The sequence below is a fragment of the Pinus tabuliformis genome, chromosome Q (assembly GCF_031772625.1).
Source record: "Pinus tabuliformis cultivar Carrire ecotype Pingquan chromosome Q, CPIR1, whole genome shotgun sequence".
NCBI lineage: Eukaryota > Viridiplantae > Streptophyta > Pinopsida > Pinales > Pinaceae > Pinus > Pinus tabuliformis.
Genome location: NC_142296.1, coordinates 869,214,482 through 869,237,828, shown reverse-complemented (window position 1 = coordinate 869,237,828; position 23,347 = coordinate 869,214,482). Strand labels below are relative to the sequence as shown.

At 40.3% G+C, this 23,347-nt stretch overlaps 1 protein-coding gene across 4 annotated transcripts in view; it reads left to right on the top strand.

The window, feature by feature from the left end:
- The window catches only part of LOC149222277 (uncharacterized), a 361,030-nt gene that overhangs the window by 121,298 nt on the left and 216,385 nt on the right, over nucleotides 1-23,347 (top strand). For 3 of the 4 annotated variants that reach the window (XM_089385348.1, XM_089385346.1, XM_089385349.1), the window contains exon 3: nucleotides 9,083-9,214. The exons of the other annotated variant lie outside the window; for it this stretch is intronic. In XM_089385348.1, coding sequence (XP_089241474.1) covers nucleotides 9,083-9,214 — 132 coding nt within the window. The remainder of the gene's footprint in view (nucleotides 1-9,082; nucleotides 9,215-23,347) is intronic. 4 annotated transcript variants of the gene reach the window in all.

Sequence of the window (23,347 nt, the reverse complement as noted above, 5' to 3'; positions counted from 1 at the left end):
GTACTCATAGCCACTCAAGGATACATGAGACATCTGACCACTCACATCGATATGAATCAAGTCAAGGATCCCAGTTGCTCTGCTGTCACTGCCGGGAAAAGGGGATCTGGCAAACTTCCCCATAACACATCCTTTGCATACATCAAGGTGATCAGAACTGAAATCTGGCACACCAGTGGTGATCTCCCGCAATGTACTCAAGGCCCCATGATACATGTGATCTCCCGTAATGTACTCAAGGCCCCATGATACATGTGATCTCCTGCAATGTACTCAAGGCCCCATGATACATGTGCCCCATCCTGCGGTGCCAAATATCACACAACTCTGAACTGCTAGATTTGCTGTCGGTCCTGTCTCGGGTGATGCTACTCAATGCCATTAGGGGCTGGAATGAGAACTTGTACACCTTGGCATGGCACACACCAATCACTCTAGCTGAAGAAGCTGGAGTTCCCCTAGGATATATAAGCACCTTCCCTCTGCTGAACAACACATCATACCCTTTGTCCTTAAGTGCTGAGATGGATATTATGTTTTTCTTCATTCCAAGCACATATAGAACATTTGACACTTTCAAGGGAGGTTTGGGTCCTCTATAAAATGTCAATGTCCCCACACCGACTACTCTAACAATGTTGTCATCACCAAGTACTACCTCCATTTTAGTATCATCCTCTGAAATCTCTGGGAAGTACTCTCTGACTCTTGTCATGTGGCGGGAAGCGTCAAGGTCAACAGACCAAATGCCAGAAGATGCTTTGCTAGTAGCGGGGAGTGCACACTCCCTCTGAACCTGTATGGAAGGTGATCCTGCACTAGTGGCCTCACAAGCTATGAACCCAAACTCCCGATCAAAGCTCTTTGAGAAGCTCTCTATCTCTGCAGAAGCTGCCATGGGTTTGTCTTTCCCTTTCTTGTTCTTCTTTTCCGAACACACAACAACATAGTGTCCCAACTTTTGACAATTCCAACATTTGACTTTGGAATAGTCCTTCTCCTTGTTCTGCTGCTTGCCTTTACCTTTGCCTTTGCCTCCATTGTTGAAAGTTTGCTTCTTTGCTTTGCCCTTGCCTCTTACTAACAATGCCATATTGTCATCCTCCTCCACCTATTTGGCTGCCCCAAATGGTTCTTTCTGATCTCATTCTGGATGCAATCATCCCACAACCTCTCTCAATTGGGAAGGTTTTCCCGTGCAACAATGGCATCTACAAAATTCTCCCAAGTCTTGGGAAGACCATTCAAAGCAATCTTCACCAACTTACTGGGTGCAATGATCTCACCTATGACTGCCAACTCATCTCTCACTGAAGTGATCTTTGTGAGGTATGCTGTAGCACTGTCAGTCTTAGCCATTTTAATGGCCTTCAGTTTCTCCTTTAGGACCATTTTTCTGTTTTCATTTGATCTCTGGTAAAGACTGGTCAAGGTTGTCCACATCTCATGTGCATAAGGCTTTCCTCTCAGATGAGGAATGACATGACCTTTGATTCCTTCCAGAGTCAATCTTTTTTCCTTAGCATTCTTTTTGTTAAACTCTGTCAACTGTACAGGGTTAACAGGTACTACTATTGGGTTCTGTGTGGTATTTACCATAATGGCCCAGACTTCTGATTCCTCAAAGATGCTCTAGATTCTCTCCTTCCATGCACTGCAGTTGTTTTGCCCATCCAACCTATCTTCCACTGTCAAACCCAAAGACATGTTTCACTGTGCTACCAAACTGAAATTTTCAAATTTGTGGTAAAGGTTTCTGTTTTCTGTGTAAAAATCGGCTTGCTGTAATTTTCACTTTGCTGTCCTAAACTGCACTTTTCAGCCAACCAAGCTTTGATACCATGAAGAAATTTCAACCCACACTCCGGTTATCGGTTTTCCTTATCACTCAATGCATTTAGTTTTAAATCCAAGCATGATAAAAATTCTAAATCTGGAAATGACAATATTTTCTGAAAACACAAATTTAGATATTTCACAACTGCTGAAATTGCAGAAATAAAACACAGTAAAATTATGACAGCCACACATAAAATAACACAGTGATTTTTGGTCAATGTGACCCTGGAAAACGCCCCTATAACTCTTGGGGAAAACCAGTTTGAGAGCTCTTCTTTATTTTTGGAAATGCTTTTATAGAGAAATTGAAATACACAGTAAAAATTTTAGCAACCACAGATTACACCTTTTCTCGATTTCCGTGCTTGAACTCCACCTCGAAAATCGTGCCAATCAGCAAACAACCAAAACAGAAATTTTTCCAACAATAAAACAACATTGTATGACTTGCCTCGAAAAACGTGCCCATAACTTGTACGAACTATATGGACCATACAGATTTCAGCAGTACGACTGCCTCGAAATTTGTGCCCAAATCTGCCTCGAAATTTGTGCCCTTGCTGTTGTCCCTCTTTCTCAATTTCTGTGCTCTCCCTCTTTCTCGATATCTGTGCCTTTTTTTTGCTGTATGGTTTTTCCTTGGGATGCGTGCCAATAAATGCTGCTGCCTAGATTTGCTGAAATGTCTTCTAGTTGCTCTCCTTCACTTCCTCACTAATAAATTTTCTCCTTGCTCTCTCTTCTCTTTCTCTCAAATGCTCATGAAAGAATGAATGATCTTTTCCTCTTCTCTTTTCCTTTACTCTCTAAATGACCTCTTGGGTTACCCTAAGATCTAATGGCTGCGATTCATTTAGATCTAGGGATGAGAATAAATGTGCATTTAATTCTCATTTTTATTTTTTAACTCACACACTTAAATAAAGACCCACTTAGCCTTTTATTTCCATAGTTACTTTTTCACTTTCTAATTCTTCATTGACTTTAATAAAGTCACCTTTAAATTAGAATGTAACTTTACCACTTATAAAGTCACTTTTAAATTAGAATGTAACTTTACCACTTATAAAGTCACTTTTAAATTAAATTGACTTTACCACTTATAAAGTCACTTTAGGAGAAAAGTACAAATAAATTTGGACACTTTTCCCTAGGCCAAAGATCAAAGCCTTAGGGAATCACTTGTCCTCTAGTACCCAAATTTTAACACTGAAAACCCCCTAGTCTAAGGTAGTGCATTTTGATCCATTAACTGTGCCAGAACCAGGTGAGAGGCTAGGAGAGAGGGCTCAGTGACTGCGCAACTACGCAGTTCAAGCAGCGAAGGGTGAGGCTTGAGCTCTGAGACTACGTAGTGCGGAGTTTAGGCAGGGCTGAGGGAAAAAATTTGCGCAGTTCAGAGGCAGTGGAACAGGCTAAGGGGATGGGCACTAAGAGGACATACTGCGTAGTACCGAGAGACAAGGGAGGTTGGGCTGTTGTGCAACTGCGCAGTTCAGAGGCTCAGGGAATGAGCTTGAGGCTTGTGATTACACAATGTGCAGCGGAGCGCAACTGCGCAGTTCAGAGGCTCAGGGAATGAGCTTGAGGCTTGTGATTGCGCAATGTGCAGTGGAGACCAGGTTGGGAGGAATGATTGCACAATTTTGGAGGTCAAGGCTGGAGCTTGGGCACGGAAACTGCATAATGCAGCAGTCCTTGGAGGTAGGAACTGCGTATTGCGCAGTCCCAAGGGGCAAAGTCACAACTAGAGGACTGAAACTACGCAGTGCACAATTCAGGGAGGCCGGGTGAAGCCAAGTTGCTTAGTCGGGAAGTCTTCTCAGAAATGGATAAGTGTAAGATTGGTGAGACTGACGAAAACAGTGATAAGACTTCAACTGTGATCTCACACTTAGAATACTTGACGATACAACAACAAAGATCACCCATGACCCATGAACAATGCATTTCCCTCCGTGTGACAACTTTATGAGCAGTTACAACAAGTGCGACACTTAAGATAGACTTTGGCACGACCAATGTTGCACGAAGCGGGAGCGAAGCGGAAGCGCGGAGCGCGGAAGCGTCATTTTCCAAAAATCTAGGAAGCGAAGCGTCCGCGGAAGCGTCTGCTATATATATATATATTTTTATATTTTTTTGCATTTATACTCAAAACAAACATCCCAAATACCAAATTAATTGTAGAAGACATGAAAACATGCATATTTTTGCATAAATCAAGATAGATATGGCATCCATGATTCCATTGTAGTTACTTACTAGTACAACAATCATCTATATTCTAGCTATTACAAACATACATCAAATTTTTAAGCATATTATAAAACATAAAACATTTAAGCATATTATAAAACATAAAACATAGAGCATATTATGATTTATCTAGCAAGTGAGCAACTGTCAACATTTGTCATGTCCAAAATTCAAATAATAATGTTTACAAAATATGTCACTTGGTCACCGCCAAGCCAAAAAGGTTCAAAATTCAAATTCACAAGTCTACAAGTCTAATGAGTAATCTATGACAAAAAGAAGTAGATTGTGAATATATCTACTAATCTCTCCTCCTTCCACCACGAATAGAACGTGATGGCGGGCCTCCACGTGGTGGCAATGAAGAAGATGGTCCCTGTGTAAGTCGTGGCACTGGAACTGATGAAGAAGAACCCCCTGCTGTTGGTGTTGAACCATGGAACCTAGGAACCAAGGGACCAGATGGGGGTGGGGGTGGTGGCATATCAACACGGTCATCATCATCCTAGAATCGCTCAAAAAATTCATGCAAAAAAAAAAAAACACTAGTTAACAAAAAAATTAAAAACATGAATTAGAGAAATGCTTTATAAGGGAAAATTGGAAAATTCATACCACAATGGACATACCTGGATAAGAGCATCCTCTAATTGCTCTAGTCGCAACACTCCATCCTCCAAATTGGGCTCCTCTGGATTCTTGTCCCAAGTCAACAAGTCTTTATTAGACTTTGCATCTTCACAGTAATGGGACAACAATCGCAAGTTTTAATGAACATAAACCAAGCTCTCTGCCCGGTCTAAACTCAACCTGTTCCTTTTAACACTGTGGATGAAAGAATAAGAGCTCCAACACCTCTCTGCAGAAGAAGTGTTTACCACCTGTGATAGCACCCGCAATGCCAAACTCTGTAGAAGTGGAGTACCCCCTCCATGCATGTTCCACCACTCAAGAGCAGAAAAATGCTCTCGATCTTGAATTGCATGCATGCTCCCAAATGGACCAGTGTTGAGCGTATAGTTGCTCACCTGTCTCCGTACCAATGCAGCCTCCTCATCATCAGGGATTAATCTACTCAATGCAGCCATATATTTTTCATGAACCTCTCTATCTTGGTGTGGTTTTTTCCTGCTTCCCCCCCCAGGTGCTGGTTTTGAAAGCCATGATGGATGATAGTATTTAGGTGTCAAAACATATGCTAATGCATGCAATGGAATATTTAGCATTTCCCATCGGTTTTGCACCTCTACACGAATATAATTGTACAAGGTGGTATCTCTAGGCTCAACAATGTCTTTAATCTGCCCCAACATGCTATCCATTTGCTCATACACCTCCCCAATTACTGGTCGATCTGAATCTGCAAACTTGATCATGTAATAAATTGGTTTGGTGAATTGCAAAACATATTTAACCTGTGACCAAAAGTAAGTGTCAAGAACAGTGTCCTTGACTACATTAGCACCATCTGTGTCATTGTTAATTTCATCCCATGTTTCAGCACACACTAGATTAGTTAAAGCTTGTCTCACCCTCACTAGCCGCCTAAAGGTGAGGTAATAACTAGCAAATCTTGTCTTTGCAATTTTAAGCAATTGCAACTTGGAGTAAGTGCCATAGAAGTAGTTTACCCTTGTATGCCCTGTGATGAATTTAATGAGCTGCTTCCCTTTCCTGTAAACATCAGCAATCCACCCACAATCTTTGTGTTTCACAATATCATGCATCAAAAGGTTCAATGTGTGAACCAGGCACCCAGACCAAAAGATGTGTGGATGAGTACGCTCAATAATTTTTCCTGCTGCCTTACAATTTGCTGCATTATCTGTGATCACTTGAACCACATTATTCGGACCAACATCTTTGATTGATTTCAATAGGAGATCTGCAATGTTTTGTGCAGTTGCACTGATGGAGGAGGAGTCATGACATGCAATAAATACTGCACCACTAGAAGAAACACCAAGAACATTTATCAAATGTTGGTTTCTAATATTTGTCCACCCATCTGATACAATGGATACCCCATAATCCACCCACTCATGTGTAAAACGTGTCAAAGCTCTTTGAACCTTAGATTTTTCTCTTTCTAATAACACTGTTCTAGCTTTCTCATAGTTGGGGGCCTTGTATCCTTTTGGGGCTTCATTGATGGCCTTTACCATTTCATGCCAATAGGGAGAGCGAAGCACATTGAATGGTACACCGCAAGCACAAAGAAAACGGACTATCTTTCCATCCACATCATCCCTCCCAGCAACATTAAGGAAATCCCCTATTGTTTTTCTACCTCCAGAGGTTGCAGAAGTACCATGAGGAGATGGGCAACTACCAAATTTAGAGGTTGCACTTGATTCAGAATGAGTTTTTTGTTTCTTGTTTTTTTGTTGTGCAGCCATCTCTATTTGGATGTATTTTCTTCTTTGTTCAGTTGAAATGTTTGGGCAAATTTGTACCCCCACAGAACCCTTTTTTTCATCACTGTCCAGCACCCCACAAAGATGCCTCCTCAAAAGGGTATATGAACCCGTATATGGTTTTCCTCCATGACAACCATGAGGGCACACAAATTTGTAAGATCCACCACCCTTTCCCCCATCAAGTTTGGTCACATAGTTCCACAAGGGATTTGATGTACCTTTCCCATCTTGTGCTTCAGTGTCCCCTTCAAGTTCATCCCCTTCCTCTTCAAACCCTTCCTCCTCATCATACATTGGGTCACTACTATTAGGACCAAGTTCATCCCCTTCCTCTTCCCCTCTATTCCTCACCCTTGCCATCATTAAAACCAAGAGTGGAATGATACATAGAAGCCAAAAGAACACCATCTTGGAATATGGATATAGGTGGTGGACAACCTGTAAATAAAGGAGCAAGTAGAAACAATGGGAAAGAGTAGGAGAGGGAGGAGAAAAATACAATTTTTTTTTCAAAAAAACAAGGGAGTTTGGGCTTTGAACTTACCTCTTTAGCTCTTGTAGATGAAGTCCTCCAAGCTCTTGCTCCAAGCTCCTCCTCCTTCTCCTAGCTCCTCCTTCTTCACTCCTTCAAGCTCTCCTCTCTTCTCCTCTCCTTTCCTCTCTTCTCTTCTCCTCTCCTCTCTTCTCTTCTCCAACTCTCATAAACTCAAAGTGAGAAAATGAGAAGAGAATGGGGGCTTTATTCTTTTCTAAAGTCACCCTAAACTCACCCTAACCCACCCCCTCATGCTTAGTTAAGTTAAATTTTAAAAGAAATTAAAAAAAAAATTATGTTTATTTTGCTGCCCCGCGGGTTGCGCCCGGGTTGCGTGCGGGTTGCGCCCGGGTGGCGTGCGGGTGGCGTGCGCTTCCGGGCAGGTTGCGTGGCGCAACCTCTTGCCCGAATCGCCTTCCGAAGCGCGATTCCGGGGGCAACGCAACCTAAATGGCAGGAATCGTTTTTAAAAATAGGAATCGCGCCACCTAAAATTCGGAATCGCGCTTCGCCTGGAGATTCCGGAACGATTCCGTACGGGTCGCGATTCTGGCTTTGGATCGGGGGGGGGGGGGCGATTCCTGCAACTATGGGCACGACTGTGACGACATTTGTGCTATAGTGCTTAAAACTTTGTGAATGAGTGCGACAAATGTTTACATAGTAAGAACAACTCATATATGCAAAGATAGACCCTTGAAACCATCAAAACAAGCTTCTACACATTGTGCGACAGGCGATCATGCCAAAAGACGACAGTTTACCCAAGGTCATAGGGGTAGCATATGTACACCTCCATAGACATTAGCGGTCAAATTGCTTCCCTGAGGCCCCCAGAGATGAATTCATCCCATATTGTGAAGGTCAGAGAGATTGATCAAGGTCCTTTCGAGGCCCTCTAGTAACTTAAGGTGGGACAATTCTGCTTTAATCGATGAAAGAGAAAGGTAAAGGTCAGCAAATTGTTTCAGTGACCTTGAATCTTAATCACATCAACTTTCTTCTTTGACGCATGTGTTAAGTTTGTCCTTGTCCCACAAACAAAGGGTCTCATACACTGACTTGGTGTCTGGTTTCTTAGTGACCTTAAAATTAAATTATTATTATTTATCTAGCACATGCCCTATTGCTTCCTACTTGTTTGATTTGTCATTGGGTGTAACAGATACGTATATGAGACAGTGGATTTGGTATTATGAATTTGGGAGTATTTTAGTTTGGTACGACTGTCATGAGAAGGAACAAGTTGGGAGTAGAAACAACATTGTCGAATTGGGTATTTACTATTTTTGTTATCTGGTATATTGATAAACACCGGTTGAACTACAAAAAATAGCATCCATGCTTTGGTTCTTAGTTTGTTCAGCCGACATTCTATTACAATTCTGTATTTATCGAGGATTCATAGCAGTTCAACACATATAAAATTCATTACCATCTGTGAGACACTTGTTTTCCTTTTTTGGTGGTAAACTCTATCAAGTCCACTTTTAACTACAATTATGGCACATTGTTGGTTTTTCAAAGGATAAAGCTTCTCTGCAAAGTTTTTGGGTACAAGGGTCACTTTTGTTCTCCGGGGACTTCCAGAATTGACACTAAGATTTTAAATCATACGATGGGAGGTCATCTATGGTAATGTAGCTTCATTTAGTGGAAAGTTGGTGGTTACCTTCCCAGAAATGGTGTCACCGCCATACGGGAAACTACACAGTTATGATTTTACTTCCCGCCTGCAAATGTGCTCTGTTTACTCCTACTGTTACTCTCAATTTATTTTTTTCCTGTATAATTGCTGATTCCCTCCTGTTTCCATCTGATTTGGATTATATGAATAATCTAATTGTTATATGTTCTTCACTATTTTCATGCGTCAAATGAATGTTTATGATTCACATATTGCACAATGTTTCCTTTAATATGGCCTCATATTAAAAAATGGCTATAATTTAACGCACTAATAGAAATATTGTTGTGCAAGTCACTGATGTCTTAGCTGAAACATAACAGAGATTATTTGTGTTTTCAGCACTGTTGCTGTCATTTGGTGGAGATGCATTGTGGATACATTTATTTCAGAAGAGGCTATGCTCAATGATGAAAAAAGGCTCTATCCTCCAGGTCATCTGTACCACGTAACTTATAAAGAGCCATGTTGCTGGTTTGTCTTCTCTTCTTACTCACCCATTCCTTTACACGTTGGTTGTAAATATCTTCTATCTCGATAAAGACAGATAGTTTCGCTGTGAAGGTTGATGAAATGAGAGGGGGTTAATGTAAGTCACACCATCTAGCAAATGAAAATGATGCAAGAGGGTAGGATATTTTAAACTGTACATGAATGGAAACACCGAAATAGCATTTTGGTTGTGAGAGAAAAAGACAAAAACCCAATTCTTACTTATTTTGATATCCACTATCTTGATGTAATTGACCAAATTCTAACATTATTACAATATCATTAATGCGATCTTTAAATTTCTTTTCTCTAAATATCCTGTGAAAGATCAATTCAATAATGGAAAACAAAACATATAACCGTCAAAAAAATGGGTTCATATAAACACCATATTTAGTTCTACTCATAACAGAGTTCTCGGACAGGTTGAAACATGAGCGTTCTATGGGATTTAATGTTGACTTCAAGGATAAATGACCCACTTGCTGATACATGAACATAAGAAATTTGGATAACAATTTTGCAAATGATCTTTTGTTTGGAGACGTATGCTGTTGTGGTCATTGGGGGAAATTTTAGGGGTTAAATTTTGCAAATGGATTAATTTTCTATTTATGTTTTTCCTGAAATAAAAATTTACTAATTTTCTTTTTTTTTCTAAAATTGATTCACCCAAATTTTATAGGATAAAAGTAGTCTATTTTACCTAAAAAATTGCCAAAATTCTATAACGATTATATTAAATCATTAGAAATTTGTAATGTTCCCAATTTTTGGATTGCCTTGTGCTGAGAATAGGAGGGCTTTCCAAAGCTTATGTCAACCAGGTCACGGGAGCAAGGTTATATTATTGGTGGGCCTGGATGGTTTTGAGGAGTTTTATGGGGATTCATTGGGATTGCTTGCCATTTTTTATGCTTAGGGTTACTTCTGCACAGTTCGATTTTGGTTCCACTGCATTCCAACAATTTTCGTAAAACAGAGTTATTAACAACCATATTTTAATTAATTATTCTTAAGGTGTTGTTTTGGACTAATTACTTGGAGAGGCACTTTAGTGTAATAACTCATTGGAATTGGAGTGAAAAGATCTACATGGCAGGATGATGAAAAGGGGCTTTGGGTGGCCGGTGTGATCATGGAGGCGAATTATTGATTCTATGGGGCTAAAAGTGGCTTTAATTAGTTAATAAAAGCCACTCTATTAAATAAAGAAATGAAAAGTGCTTTTATAATTTAATTGGAGGGAAAAGGTAAAAAGGTGGAAAAAGAGTCAAGTCAATTATAAAAAAGAGAAATGAGCATGTTGATTTGGGGTAGCATCGGATGTGCTCCAGCCACGAAAATTGGTGGAAAGGCTATAGCGCATGAAATCTCCAAGACCCACAAATGGTTTGGGCAAAATCTAACCAGTTTGGGAGATGTTAAAATAATTAATATTTTTAATGGAGTTCCTAAGTCTAAACTTAGGAAAAATAAAATATTAATGTGAATTAATATAAACTGGGTTAGAATGGTCCAAAAGTCATGGATCAAGCCAAATTTAGTCTTAGCCATTCATTAGAGATTTAATCTCGGCTGTTGAAGGACCACAGGAAAAGTATAAGAGGAGGCTTGAGGGTCAGTTGGAGAACACACCAGAGTGATCAGTCATTCTATTCTGTAGAGCAGGGTTTGCTAAGAGAGATAGAATTAGTGATCAACAACGAGGGGCAGTGAATACATAGTAGAGAGGCAGAGTTGGTACCAGAGAGACAATGCAGAGCCGGGAGAGGGTGATGCAGAGGCAGTTGGGGCAGCTAGGAGCTGCGTAGAGCCAGGAGAGGCCAGCATGTGTGACGCAGAGGGTCTAAGGGTTGATGCAGAGGCTCCAAAAGTTGACTCAGAGGCTAGTAGAGCTGATGCAGGGCCAAGAGGGAGGATTGGGAGGTTTTCGTGGGGTGCCGGTGAGACGGGAAGGGTGATGCAGTCCCTATCAGAGTGATGCAGAGCAGTGGAAGCTGCAATTGTTGCTGTGGAATCATTCATCCGGTGATTAATCAGCCAGAATATTTGTCTCCGAGGAGAGGTACTACCGCCGAGGGCATTCTTTGTTGGGTGAGCCATTTCTGGCACCCTAGTTGTATTTTGAAAACTGCATAATAATAAAACCCTCTAAATAGCTTCACCGGTTTTCCTGCATTGGGCAGAGACACCTTTGCCAGGGTGGGACAGGATGTGGGCCGATTTGCAACAGGAGGATTTGAGACGAGACTTAGTGAAGAGCTCCATTAGTGGCAGCAGTAGTGGATCGAAGCAGGTGAAGGAATAGGAGAATGTGGTCCTCGCATCGAAGGGTCCCAGTTAGGGACAGGGGGAGCAGAGAAAGAAGAAGAAGGACCTATCAAAGGTCAAGTGCTTAAGATGTGGTGAGCTTGGTCACTACAGTATCTAGTGTCCTCTCAGGAAGGAGGATAAGGAGGAGAAGTAGGACCAGCAGGCAACATCAACCGAGATTGATAGGCTATCCTCCAAGTTGGAGGAAGACTTTGCCATGTTTGCTGATATGCCCCTAGGAGTGAATTGGGGTGACTTGGTGTTGTAGCCCTAGAGTGCTACAAATGGGTAGGATCCTTGAGGAGTCCACCTTGTGGATCAATACCTTACTACGGGACCCACAATATTCAATGGCAGGATGGATCAGTGGCAGCAGATGTAGTCAGATGCCAGAGTGACAGATGCAAAGTCTGGTTTTAGTTAGATGCTGGGGAGCATAGTGCAGATTTGGCAGTAGCGCTGGTGGCACAGTGCAGAGTCAGCTTCAGCGCAGATGCCTCAGTGACATCGCAGATACTAGTAGCAGTCAGAGATTCGGGAGGCAAATGCATCATGTTGATCACAGTTGATTAAGTATTTTGGATGCTTTTCAGTTGCATATGTTGTGGATGCAAGAACAACAGATGGAGAGGGAGTTGCAGTGTAGATGTTGTGTTGGCATCAGTTTTGTAGAGTCAACAGCAACACAGATGCAACGTATATAAGAGTTGTGCAGTGGTTGGTGGGCAACAACAACCATACATCAACAACATGACATGAGATTATGCAGAGACAGGGTGTTGCTATAGAAAGCAACAACATTCCTCGCTAAGAGGGAGTGTTAGTTTTTGTAGCATTAGTTGTGTTCTAACATTTAAATTTTGTGGAGAGGCTAGAATGCATGAGATCTCCAAAACCCAAAAATCGTTTATGGAAATTCTGCCTAGAAATGACTTAATTAGATTATTAGTCAGTTTTTAAATATTTCCTAAGTCTAAACTTAGGGAATATGACTAATTAATCAAAATTAATTAAGTTAAGGTGTGAATGTTCTAGAAACTCACACGGATCAACTTCAAGTTAATCTTAGCCATCGATTAAGATCTAATCTTGGTCGTTGAAGTCTCAACAAAGGATTATAAGAAGTTGATGGGTTGGAGAAATCACTTGAGAAGTTTGATTTCAGCAACAAATCGATTTCCAAAGTAGCAACAATCAGTTGCCGGAGAAAGAACCAATGAGATCAAAGTAGTGAGAGGGGTAGGGATAGTGAAGTCAGAGGAAGGATTCTAGTTTTGGTGAGTGCATTTGCAGAGAGGTAGAGGAGCCACAATGAGGTTGATGCAGAGCTGCACCGTAACCGCTAGAGGCAAAGTTGATTTGCTAAGGAAGATTGACGTTTTCAGTTCCAGAGGTCGGGAAGTAGTCCTAGGGTGCCGGAGAAGCGTATTTCTGGTTAGCAGAAGGCATAATGACTTCATCAGAATCCAACAAAAGGCAAGACGTCCAGGCAGCGACATAGAGCAGTGTAGAGGTTGAGACAGTGCCTCAAAAGGCCGAAATTCTGAAGTGAAGTGGTGCCAGGAAATTGCCTATGGGGCGAGGAGAATTCCTCTCCAGATTTTTGCCAGTTTTTCTTTGTAGGATTTCTAGTTTCGACATCCAGTTGTACTAAGATGTCCAAGAACTCCATCTCATCCTGGATGTACCTGTGTAGGCAGCCGTGGTACTTGAGAACCAAATGTTTTGTCAGAATCCTTGATACCCAACTTCATGCAAAGGGTATGAAAAACATTGGTAAACTCTGGAACATCTTGGTCCCTTCCCTGTCGCAGCGTTGTCCACTTTATGTCTTTATCCTCATAACTCCCGACAGGGTAGTACTACTCCTTGATGGCATCCCAGAACGAGTTCCAAGTGGGTGCGGCTAAAAACAGTGAGGTCATACTTTCATCATTCTTCTCACAGTAGGTTTCCCACCAGTCCTTGACGTGGGGGGCGGATTTGAGAAGAGCAAAATTAATCTTTTCTCGGCTGGAAAAATCATGAACAAAAAAATATCCTTCTAGCAGATTTAACCATTTATCTATGGCGTCTGCATCTATTTGGCCCTCAAATATGGGAATGTCAAAGTTTACTTGTACCTTAAAAGGAGTGGAGCCTCTAGAGTGGTTGCTGGATGTGGATGCATCGCCGGTGGGCAACCGTTGAAGGATCTGGGCAAAGTTATCCATCATCGCGTTCCTTTGTTTCTTGAGGGCCTCCTCGAGCAATATTTTGATAGGATCTCCTGCCCCCTCGTCTTTCTTTTCTTCCCCCATGGGCGACTGTCGGGTTTGCAAGGTTGATCTTGCAAAGGTTTAACTAGATCAAGCCCTAGCTCCTTATATCCTGATCTCGTTGGGGACATGCAAAGAAAAATAGAGAAAGAGCAAATCACTTTGGTACCATTGATCCGGATTTAAACAGGAACGCAATAAATTACAGAGATAACCATAAATACAAAGATGCAGTAGAAATAACACTTCATTTCATTAATATCAAATACTGAAAAATGCTTACAAACAGAATGGAAATAAGACTAGCTCGGGCGATGGTAGCTTATCTCTAAGAAGAGATGTGGCGGCTACATGCCTCTGAACTATGTTACAATGAGGCTCAAAGGCCTATTTATATTTGAGAAACAATAAGAAACCCTAAACATCCAAAAATGTAACCCTAGGAGATGAAGCGCCAAACTATGGGCCCTATTTGGGTAAATTGGTACATCAACTTCCTGGGGTCGTAACTTTGGTGTACGATCTCTATTTGATGCGCAAAATACCTCGTTAGAAAGATCTATCCAAGGACTACAACTTTTGAGTGACCAACATTGTTTATGACTAATGTTGGTCCCATTTTTCCCAAAAAACGTCATTTAGGGCCTCAAAAAGGCTCCGGAAGTTCAAGACTCGAAAAATTGCCAAAAATATTAAATTGTGCTACTAATAAGGAAACTGAAAAAATGAAAGAAACAATAGTGGGGGTCCAAGTGGAATGGGCGGGTAGCCACCAATATCCACTTGTATCAAGCAAACAGTAAATAAATTGTTAAAAATTAATTTAACAATTAGGATAATTATTTCCAGTTGTTGCAATAGGATTCAGGTTTCCGAATTTTCACACGACCTATCTCTCAACATCTTGTAATGTATCATGAAGCCAAAGTGGTCTCTTCCTGGTAGGGGGATCATTTTGAAAAATGTAACTAGTGTCGGTCTTCATAATTGTATTTGAGTCATGATGTAATGTATTTGTCTAAAGAAAGAAACATAATTTTTATTATAAAAGAAATTGACTTATTAAAGCATGGGTTTCATGCTTGGGTCAATGATTTTTAGGTCAAAGCCTCCATTGTAGGCTTCTAGGGTTTATGTCAAGAGTCCTTGTATTTGTCATCATGTAAAAGATCCTTCTTGGGCTTCATCTATAAAGAAAGAAATTTAATCTTATGTAAAATAGGTCTTCTAGGCCTCCTCCATCAAGTCGGCCTCAACCAAGAAAAGTTGGCGTCATCAAGGGAACTCGACCTCACATATTCACTATATATTGGTAGCTATTCAGCCTCATTTGAGACACAAACTCAAGAAGTTCGATCTGCAGTAGTTGGAGGTAGAAAAAGGGTGCGGAATTCAAGGTAAGAAGAATAAGACCCTAACAAAGGATAATGAAGTCCTTGTCAAGCAAAAGAAAAATTTTCCCTCTCTAATCTCATAAGTTCGAAATTCTAAAGCTGCTGGGGAGACCAAAATTTTAGATTTGCAGTAAGGTTGAAATTCTAGAATTCGGGGGCCAAAATTTTGGACTGTTGTTGAGTTGAAGCTGCTAGACAAGAAGAGACTACTGAAGTTTGTTGAATCATTTTGAAAGGCTGACTTGGTGGAGGAGGAAGTTCTTTTGGTTAGGTATAAGGTCTTGGTCTATCTCAATTTGATTAGTGGAAGAGTTTGATTGGGTTTTCCCCCTATAGAGTGGTTCTAACCCTGGCTGAGTGCCTACATCTGGTGTCGTTGATCTTCATGTTTTGATTTGATGATTGCTTGATAAAACAAAGATTAAAGAAGAACATAAAGAGAAGATAATAAGACTACAAGAATATCACAAGTAATTATCAATATAAGAGAATCTTTTTGCTTTTTTGATTTTCTAACATGGTATCAGAGCTAAGGTGAAGAAGGAAGGAAAAATGAAGCTTGAAGATCTATTGAAAGAAGGGTTAAGGAGGAAGGAACAAAAGAAGGTCATTAAGGAAAGGATCATATAAGAAGAGAAACTTACTATCTATAGAGACTATGAAAACCTCAATGAAGACAAAAACAAGCTAGAAGGAGCCTCCAACTACAGGGCATGGTAGAAGATGATAGATCTTATTCTTTCTAAGCATAAAGTTTTGGATTTTGTTCAAGGAAAAGTTAAGAAATCGACAGATGATGCAGGAAAAGAAAAGTACAGGGAAATTGACATCTTGGCCATGAATATGATAGTAGATGGAGTAAAGGACAATCTAATCCCATATATATCTAATATAGATTCTGCACAAGAAATGTATGAATCCTTCTCCAAGTTATTTACCGTCAAAACCATTGGTCAGATAGCTAGTCTCAAGAATGAACTAAGAACAATAAAAATGACAAAAGATGATACAGTGTCATCATATTTTGTAAGGCTATCTAGAATAAGAGATGAACTCCAAGCGATTGATGAAGTTGTACCAGAGAAAGAACTCGTAATTGCTGCACTACTAGGTCTACCAAAATCTTGGTGCTCTTTTGCATCGGGAATTAGCAATTGGAAGGATACACCAACCTTTGAATAAATGTGGAATGCAGGCAGTCATGAAGAACCCCGCATCTTATTAGTAAGTAACAAGGAGGATGAAGAAGATAACACTTCAAATACCTACTCTACTCATCACAAAAGAAGGGAGGATATAAGAAATTCAAAGGACCAAAAAAGAAATTTGATCTATAAAAATTTGAATGCTACAATTGTCATAAGATGGGACACTACAAAAGTCAATGTCTTGAAAATCCAAAAAACAAGAAGAGAGAAAGAGAACATGCAAATGTTGTTGATGAAGCTCCACCCAAGAAGAACAAGACTGAAGAATCCAAAGTCAAAGACTTATATTATTAAGTCTTTCCTTACATATCCTTCTAGATTACTGTTTTAAGTTTTTGTAAAGTTTGTCTTTTATGTTTTGATCTAACATATCTTGTTAGAACTTTTTGAATTGTTTTGATAAGTTGTAGGTATCCCTCAGAAAGATTGCAAGGGAGCCTTCACCATTTTACCAAAAGATAAGTATATTGTTCTTTGTTTCATTTTTTATGTTTGGTTTCCTCCTCACATCAAGATTTATTTGTATTGTATGCTAATAACCTCTTCTTTCTATTTTCCTTTGTAGAAAAGCTTGCAGAATACACAAAGGTCATGGAGGAAACTTCAAAGGATAGACTTGAATCATGAAAGAAGTTTTGTTGCAAAGGAAGCCCTTCAAGAATTGATGTCCTACAAGGTTTGTTAAAGAAATACTCAATGTCTGTCACAAATTACAAGATTTGTTGCAAGGCTTTCTTTATACAAAGGTATGATCATTTTTCTTTTGAAATTTGCATTATATTACTAGAGATTCTTATTAGGCTGATTAATCATTAGATTGAATCTACCCTTGTTACACTATCTCTTGTCATTTGTTTATTTTTGATGAAACCCTAACCTTTAGGGTTCACTATAAAACCCTAACCTCTTGATGCTAAGGGTATGTCAATGTTGATAATGAAACCCTACTCTACTTGGGGTTTGTTGATAAAGTCTAGAACATACAATGAAATCCTATTCTTTCGAAGTTTAGGGTTTTGATATTGTCATGGTAAAAACCTTAGTCCTTTAGGGTTCACTGTTAATGTCTAAGTTATATAACGAAACCCTAGATTTTTAGGGTTTGGTGAATTAGGGTTTATAAACAAAACCCTTTTAATAATTAAAGTAAGATCCTAGGAATGAAATCCTATGTGTATAATCGTTTGTATGATCGAAACCCTAGCCTGGTTAAAATTGTTGTATCTCTAAACTTCAATGTAATGATGTTTGTATCTTGGGTTTACCTAGTAGATATTGATATGATATGTTAGTGCATGAAATCCTAGATATGTATATGCGAGTATGCTAACTATATTTTTGATTAATGAAATATAGGTTTTGCAACAAAACCCTAGTAAAATCTGTTATGAATTCTAGGACATAATATTGAAGCCCTAGATGTATAGTGCTATGATTGATTTGATATCTTGATTAAGTTGCTTTAATTCTTGATGATGGAGTCTAGGGTTTTTCACAAAAACCTTAGCAAGTTGTTGAAATCTAGAATATAAAAGATGTGACAATTGTTAATTATGAACCTAACTAGGTTCAGATATTTGATGTCTAAATCCTGAATGTTTTATGCTTCCATTATAATGACATGATTTTGACATAGTTGACTTCATGCTTTTGTATATTTGTATTAGGTATTAAAAGTTTTGCAAGTACATAATCTTCAAGATGTTGAAGATGTTCATGATAATAATGATGAGCATGATGAAGGAAGCTATAAAATGTTGATGATCAAGATGACCTTGATTCCATGAGAAAGAAATGAACCCTGGAAAGGTTGAAATCTCTCCAATACTATAAAAGAAGGAAGTTGTTGAGTTGAGAGGGAGCTTGGATAGAAGAAAGGGTATATCCAATGTTCCACCAAGACTCCAGGATGGGGAGACTATATATATATATATATATATATATATATATTTCCATATTCAATAATGAAAGCGTAAATACAATGATACATACATAATTGAATTAAATAATGAAATATATTGATTGATACTCATGATTCTTACTCATATAGACACCATTCACCATAGACTACAAGATTCAATAATGAAATACACTGATCCATATTCATCATTCATTATTCAGCATTCTAGAATCTACATTGATTTAAAAATTAAATTCATCATTCTAGATTCTAAATTGATTTAAAATTAAACTTCATCATTCATCATTCTAGAATCTAATTAGTACTAAGCAAAATAGATTATAGTAGACATTGAAATCTGAAGACTGGAATAGTAAATTGATATAAGTAAAACTCAAAAATAGTAGAGTGATGAGTCAAAGTGTTACACAGTAATTTGTCACTGTCTTCACTCCAGTCTTCCTACTGTGTCATGTGTCCAAGTCATACATGCTCATGTTAGACAAATGCTCTCTGATGTTGCCAAATGACCCACTTTTCCAAAGGTTTCTAAATTGATTTAAAATTAAACTTCATCATTCATCATTCTAGAATCTAATTAGTACTAAGCAAAATAGATTATAGTAGACATTGAAATCTGAAGACTGGAATAGTAAATTGATATAAGTAAAACTCAAAAATAGTAGAGTGATGAGTCAAAGTGTTACACAGTGATTTGTCACTGTCTTCACTCCAGTCTTCCTACTGTGTCATGTGTCCAAGTCATACATGCTCATGTTAGACAAATGCTCTCTGATGTTGCCAAATGACCCACTTTTCCAAAGGTTTCTGCCTCATTGCGTCTGTTGGCTAAATAAACACGCTGAAGGGCGCTCCAAAACAGCTCGGAAGCGCTGCCATCGCGGAAGTACACCTGATTCCCGCGATGGTCCGATTTTATGTGCCAGCGCAACTGTCGCTTGTAATCCTGAGCGATGATCTGACTAGCTACGTTATTCAATAGCGATGTCAGCGCGGAAGGCTAGTAATGTGCCCGCAATGATCCAGATTGAGCGAATTTGTTCTAACAGTCGGCCTTCCAGATGACTCCAGACCTGGTTGTTGGCCTAGTTTATGTCGCCCTCCTTTCTTTGGTGTGGCTGTTTCGTCATTTGTGCTACCTTCCTTGGAGATAAGCTCATCTTCCCACCTTTCATGGAGACTCCTTCTCCTATTTAAACTGTCACCATTCCTATGTGCTGCTAGTTTGGAGTTCTTAGTCTTGGAGTGGTTGCTGATAGTGTTGTTAGTATTTGTGAGTTTGCTAGATAGTTGGTGTGAGTGTGACAAGTGTGGGATTGTTGATAGCTTGAGGAAGGTTGTGAAGTGCCCTTAATCTTGTGTAAAACTTGTAAGTGAGAGAGACTTATATGTTGGGAGATCCATTTTCAAGAGTGAATGCTTGAGGAACATGCTGGCTGGATCCTTCTGAGAAGGCTTGTGACGTCAAGACTTTGGTTGTAAGCTTACTCTTATTTCATAATTAATGAAATCAATGATGTTTTCCTATGTCTTGTATGTAATGTACTTGATAGCTCATGACTTCTTGACTTTGTGAGTAAATAGATCATTGTTGTTCCGGTTACGTGCTTTGTTGTATTTCCTTTGCATTGTTTCAGGTTGATCACTCATTAGGAGAAGGAAGCGGAAGCTGGAGCAGCGCAACGGAACTCCATCGACCACCGGTTGAGGTAGGCCTCCAACTATGACTGTTTAAGGAAAGCTATTGTTGATCTGTCCTTGTTTGTGACTAGACCCACTCTAGGGCTAGAGGGGTTGCCTCTGTCCACAGAGGGAACACTTTCCTGCATCACAAATTGGCGACTCCGCTGGGGAGGCCTTTGTTCTTTTCTTGTTTACTCTTGTCTTGATTTTTGTTTTGGTCTCTTTTGAAGTTTTGGGGATTAGTTACCAGTCTTTTGAGTTTCTTGGCCTGATCTGGGAAATGCCCTTATTTGATTAAAGATTGATTGTCTTTGATTTGGGAGTTTTTGGTTCGCCTGTTACTGTTTTGAACATCATCGCGGCTTTTAATCTAACAGTCGCGCTGTCATCGCGTCACCCCTTTTGTAGTATCCTGTTCATCGCGTAATTACGCCTAACAGTCGCGATGGTTCTGTAAATCAGACCATCGCAGAAAAGTCGTGTACTTCCGCGCTGACATCGCTTTGTTGCTGCGGTGTGCTCTTTATCAGCGCTTGTTGCTTGTGTATCACCCGCGCTGATTGCTGTAGAATTGATTTTTTCAATTCTACCTCCTGAATCCATCAGTCTTGCTAGTCCCTTGCTGTTCTCACTTGTTTGATAACTTGTTTTTCATTGTTTAGAGGTTGAGGCACTCTCTTGTGAGCTTTGTTGAATGAATCTTGTTTTTATTGCTTTGTGACCTAGTGTCATTGTTTCAAGTCTTTTGGATCAGTTTGGCTTGGTTGCTTGTTTGCAGAGATTCGTTTGCAGCTTGCTATTGGTTTGATTGAGCCTTCCCCTTTGCTTACTTTTGGTTGATTGTTTAGTGATTGTTATTGGACCAATCTCGGCATTGATTCAATTTCTCTTCACTACCCGGACATAGATTACAATTGTTTGGATCAACCATTTTTCCACATTTGTTTGTTGCTTATTGGTTTCTTTTAGATTAGAGACATCAAAATAAAAAAGATTGCATTTCATTTAGCATGCGAAAGTGAAAGTGAATTTGCATTTCAAGTTGCATATTGAAAAGCGAATGATTATATCTCTCATTAGTAGTATCTGTGCACTTTAGCGATTGATGTCTGTTTGCATTGAGTGACTGTTTTGTTGCCTTGGTTTTCTTGGTTTGGGAATGATCTCTCTACCCTCCCATAGGTAGGTGTTCATTGAAAAAGAAGGATATTTCATTCATTCTAGCTGCATCCTAGGTTCTGTTATATACATACGGTAAGGCCTGAAAACTGAAACACAATCCAAGATCAACTTTAAAATGAGCTTAATAAATCTAACAACGCATTGGAACATAACACACACATTTAGAGGTCTAGGCTAGAGACGTGCTCCGGCGTCGTTAAACCTAGTCACTTTTGTTTCCACTCAAGGTTGGGTGATTCCTCCTTCTGTGACTCAATAGTGGTCTAGCACGGATTTGTGCTCCCATGTACCGTCGAGTATATGCTGGAAGACCCCACTAGGTTATCATCCTTTATCCATAGGAAGCCGTGTTTGCCGCCTTACAAGCCGTAACGCACCGAACACAGCATTCGGGTTGATTGACTGCCATACGGAAAGTCCTTGGTTTTCATGTGATTGCCAAGGTGTATATGCAGTTTTACGGATTTTTCTGGTAAACCTTTTGCCTAGTTCTCCAGAGTAGTCACTTTCGTTCCTTTTCGGACTCCCTAAAAGAAAAGGTCCATCTAAGCACTTGTTACTTCAGGCTCATTAAAATATTCAAAGGCGACTAGAGTCATCTTTTGTCCTTTTCTCGACTCTTTAAAGATGAAAAGGTCAAGTTTTGTTTCTGTGTCTTAAAATTTACTTGGCCACGATTCACATTTACCCTGTTAGATCTTGTTTGCGTTAGCTTGAGTAGGGTCCTTTCTCGTTAGTTTGCCTAGGATTTTTTGAAGTCATCATCCTGGCGGAATCACCGGTCCCGTCTCCCGTTTCGAGTGACCAAGGGTCTCCTTCTTCTGTTGCTCCTGAGGTACCGGTTGTGAGTGATACTCTCCCTGTTATTTCGAGTATCCAACCGATTAACTCTCGCGCTCCAGAGGACGAGACTTACGAGATTCACTGGAACCCCATTTGGGAGCCTTCCGAAGAAGATATTCCCGGTACTCCTCCTAGCGTTTCGGTCCCAATGTCTTCTTCTGATATGGAGGACACATCCCCCGTCACAAGTGAAGAATCCATTGCGACGAGCGGTGAAATTTACCTCCTCAACTGAGACTCCACCTTTTCGTATCACCCCTCTTGGTGTTACGTTGCCTTTACGCTATAAGGCGTTGAGGGATGTTATGTCTTCTAGGACTCCCCCTACGAGTTCTATGTGGTCGCACACCATCACTCCGACCTCGAAGTCCTTTATTCCTCAAATTCACAATGTGCCTGTCACTTCTGTCCCGACTATTCCAACTGTCTGTGTGGCTTCTTCAACCCCCATCGTCGGTGTCGTCACTGCATCCTCAGTTGTGACCGCTGCTGCTAGACCTTCTTCAAGGTCAGCAAATAGTGGTCCATCGGCATCCGTACCCGGAGCCGTTGATCCTACACTAAGTACCCCACCTTCTTCTGGTTCTATTCCAGTAGGGGGGGCATACGATCAATATTTGCATGCTCTTCAGAATGCGGATCCTCAAAATTTGTTTCATTATTATGATTCTAGAGGGGCTCATATCTATTACCGCGAACCTCTGCCACCTCAGCCTGCGGTTGAGGTCACGGTCCCATTATCTGTTGCTTGGACCACCACTGGTTATGGTGGTGGCCAAGTATCGCCTGCACATCTTCAAGGACCACCTCATCAAGGCCAACCGTCTTACATGCAAACCTCTTATGGGCAGCAGTATTACGAGCAGTCTTATCCAGGGCAACCTGGAGGCCCACAAGGACAACCCTTCCAGGGACAACCTTCAGCCTCTGGTGGTCCGTCTTTTACCTATTTTGCACAACCTTCTGGTAATCCGGGACAACCTTACATGCAACAAGGCCAACCTGGTGTCCAGCAAGGCTACCCTTCTGGACAAGTCAGTCAACCTTACGTTCAGCAAGGCCAACCCACTGTCCAGTATGGTCAACCATCTGGACAAGTCGGTCAGCCTCAAATCCAATCAGGTCAACCAATTGTCCAGTTCGCTCAACCATCCGGTCTATTAGGACAACCCTCAGTTGTGCAAGGACAACCCAACGCCTGGCAAGCTCAACCTTCTGTGCAGATGGGTCAATCTCAATCTCAACTAGATCAACCTTCTGGCCAGATGGCTTAGCCTCAATTCTCTCAAGGACATCCTTCTGGGCCTGCT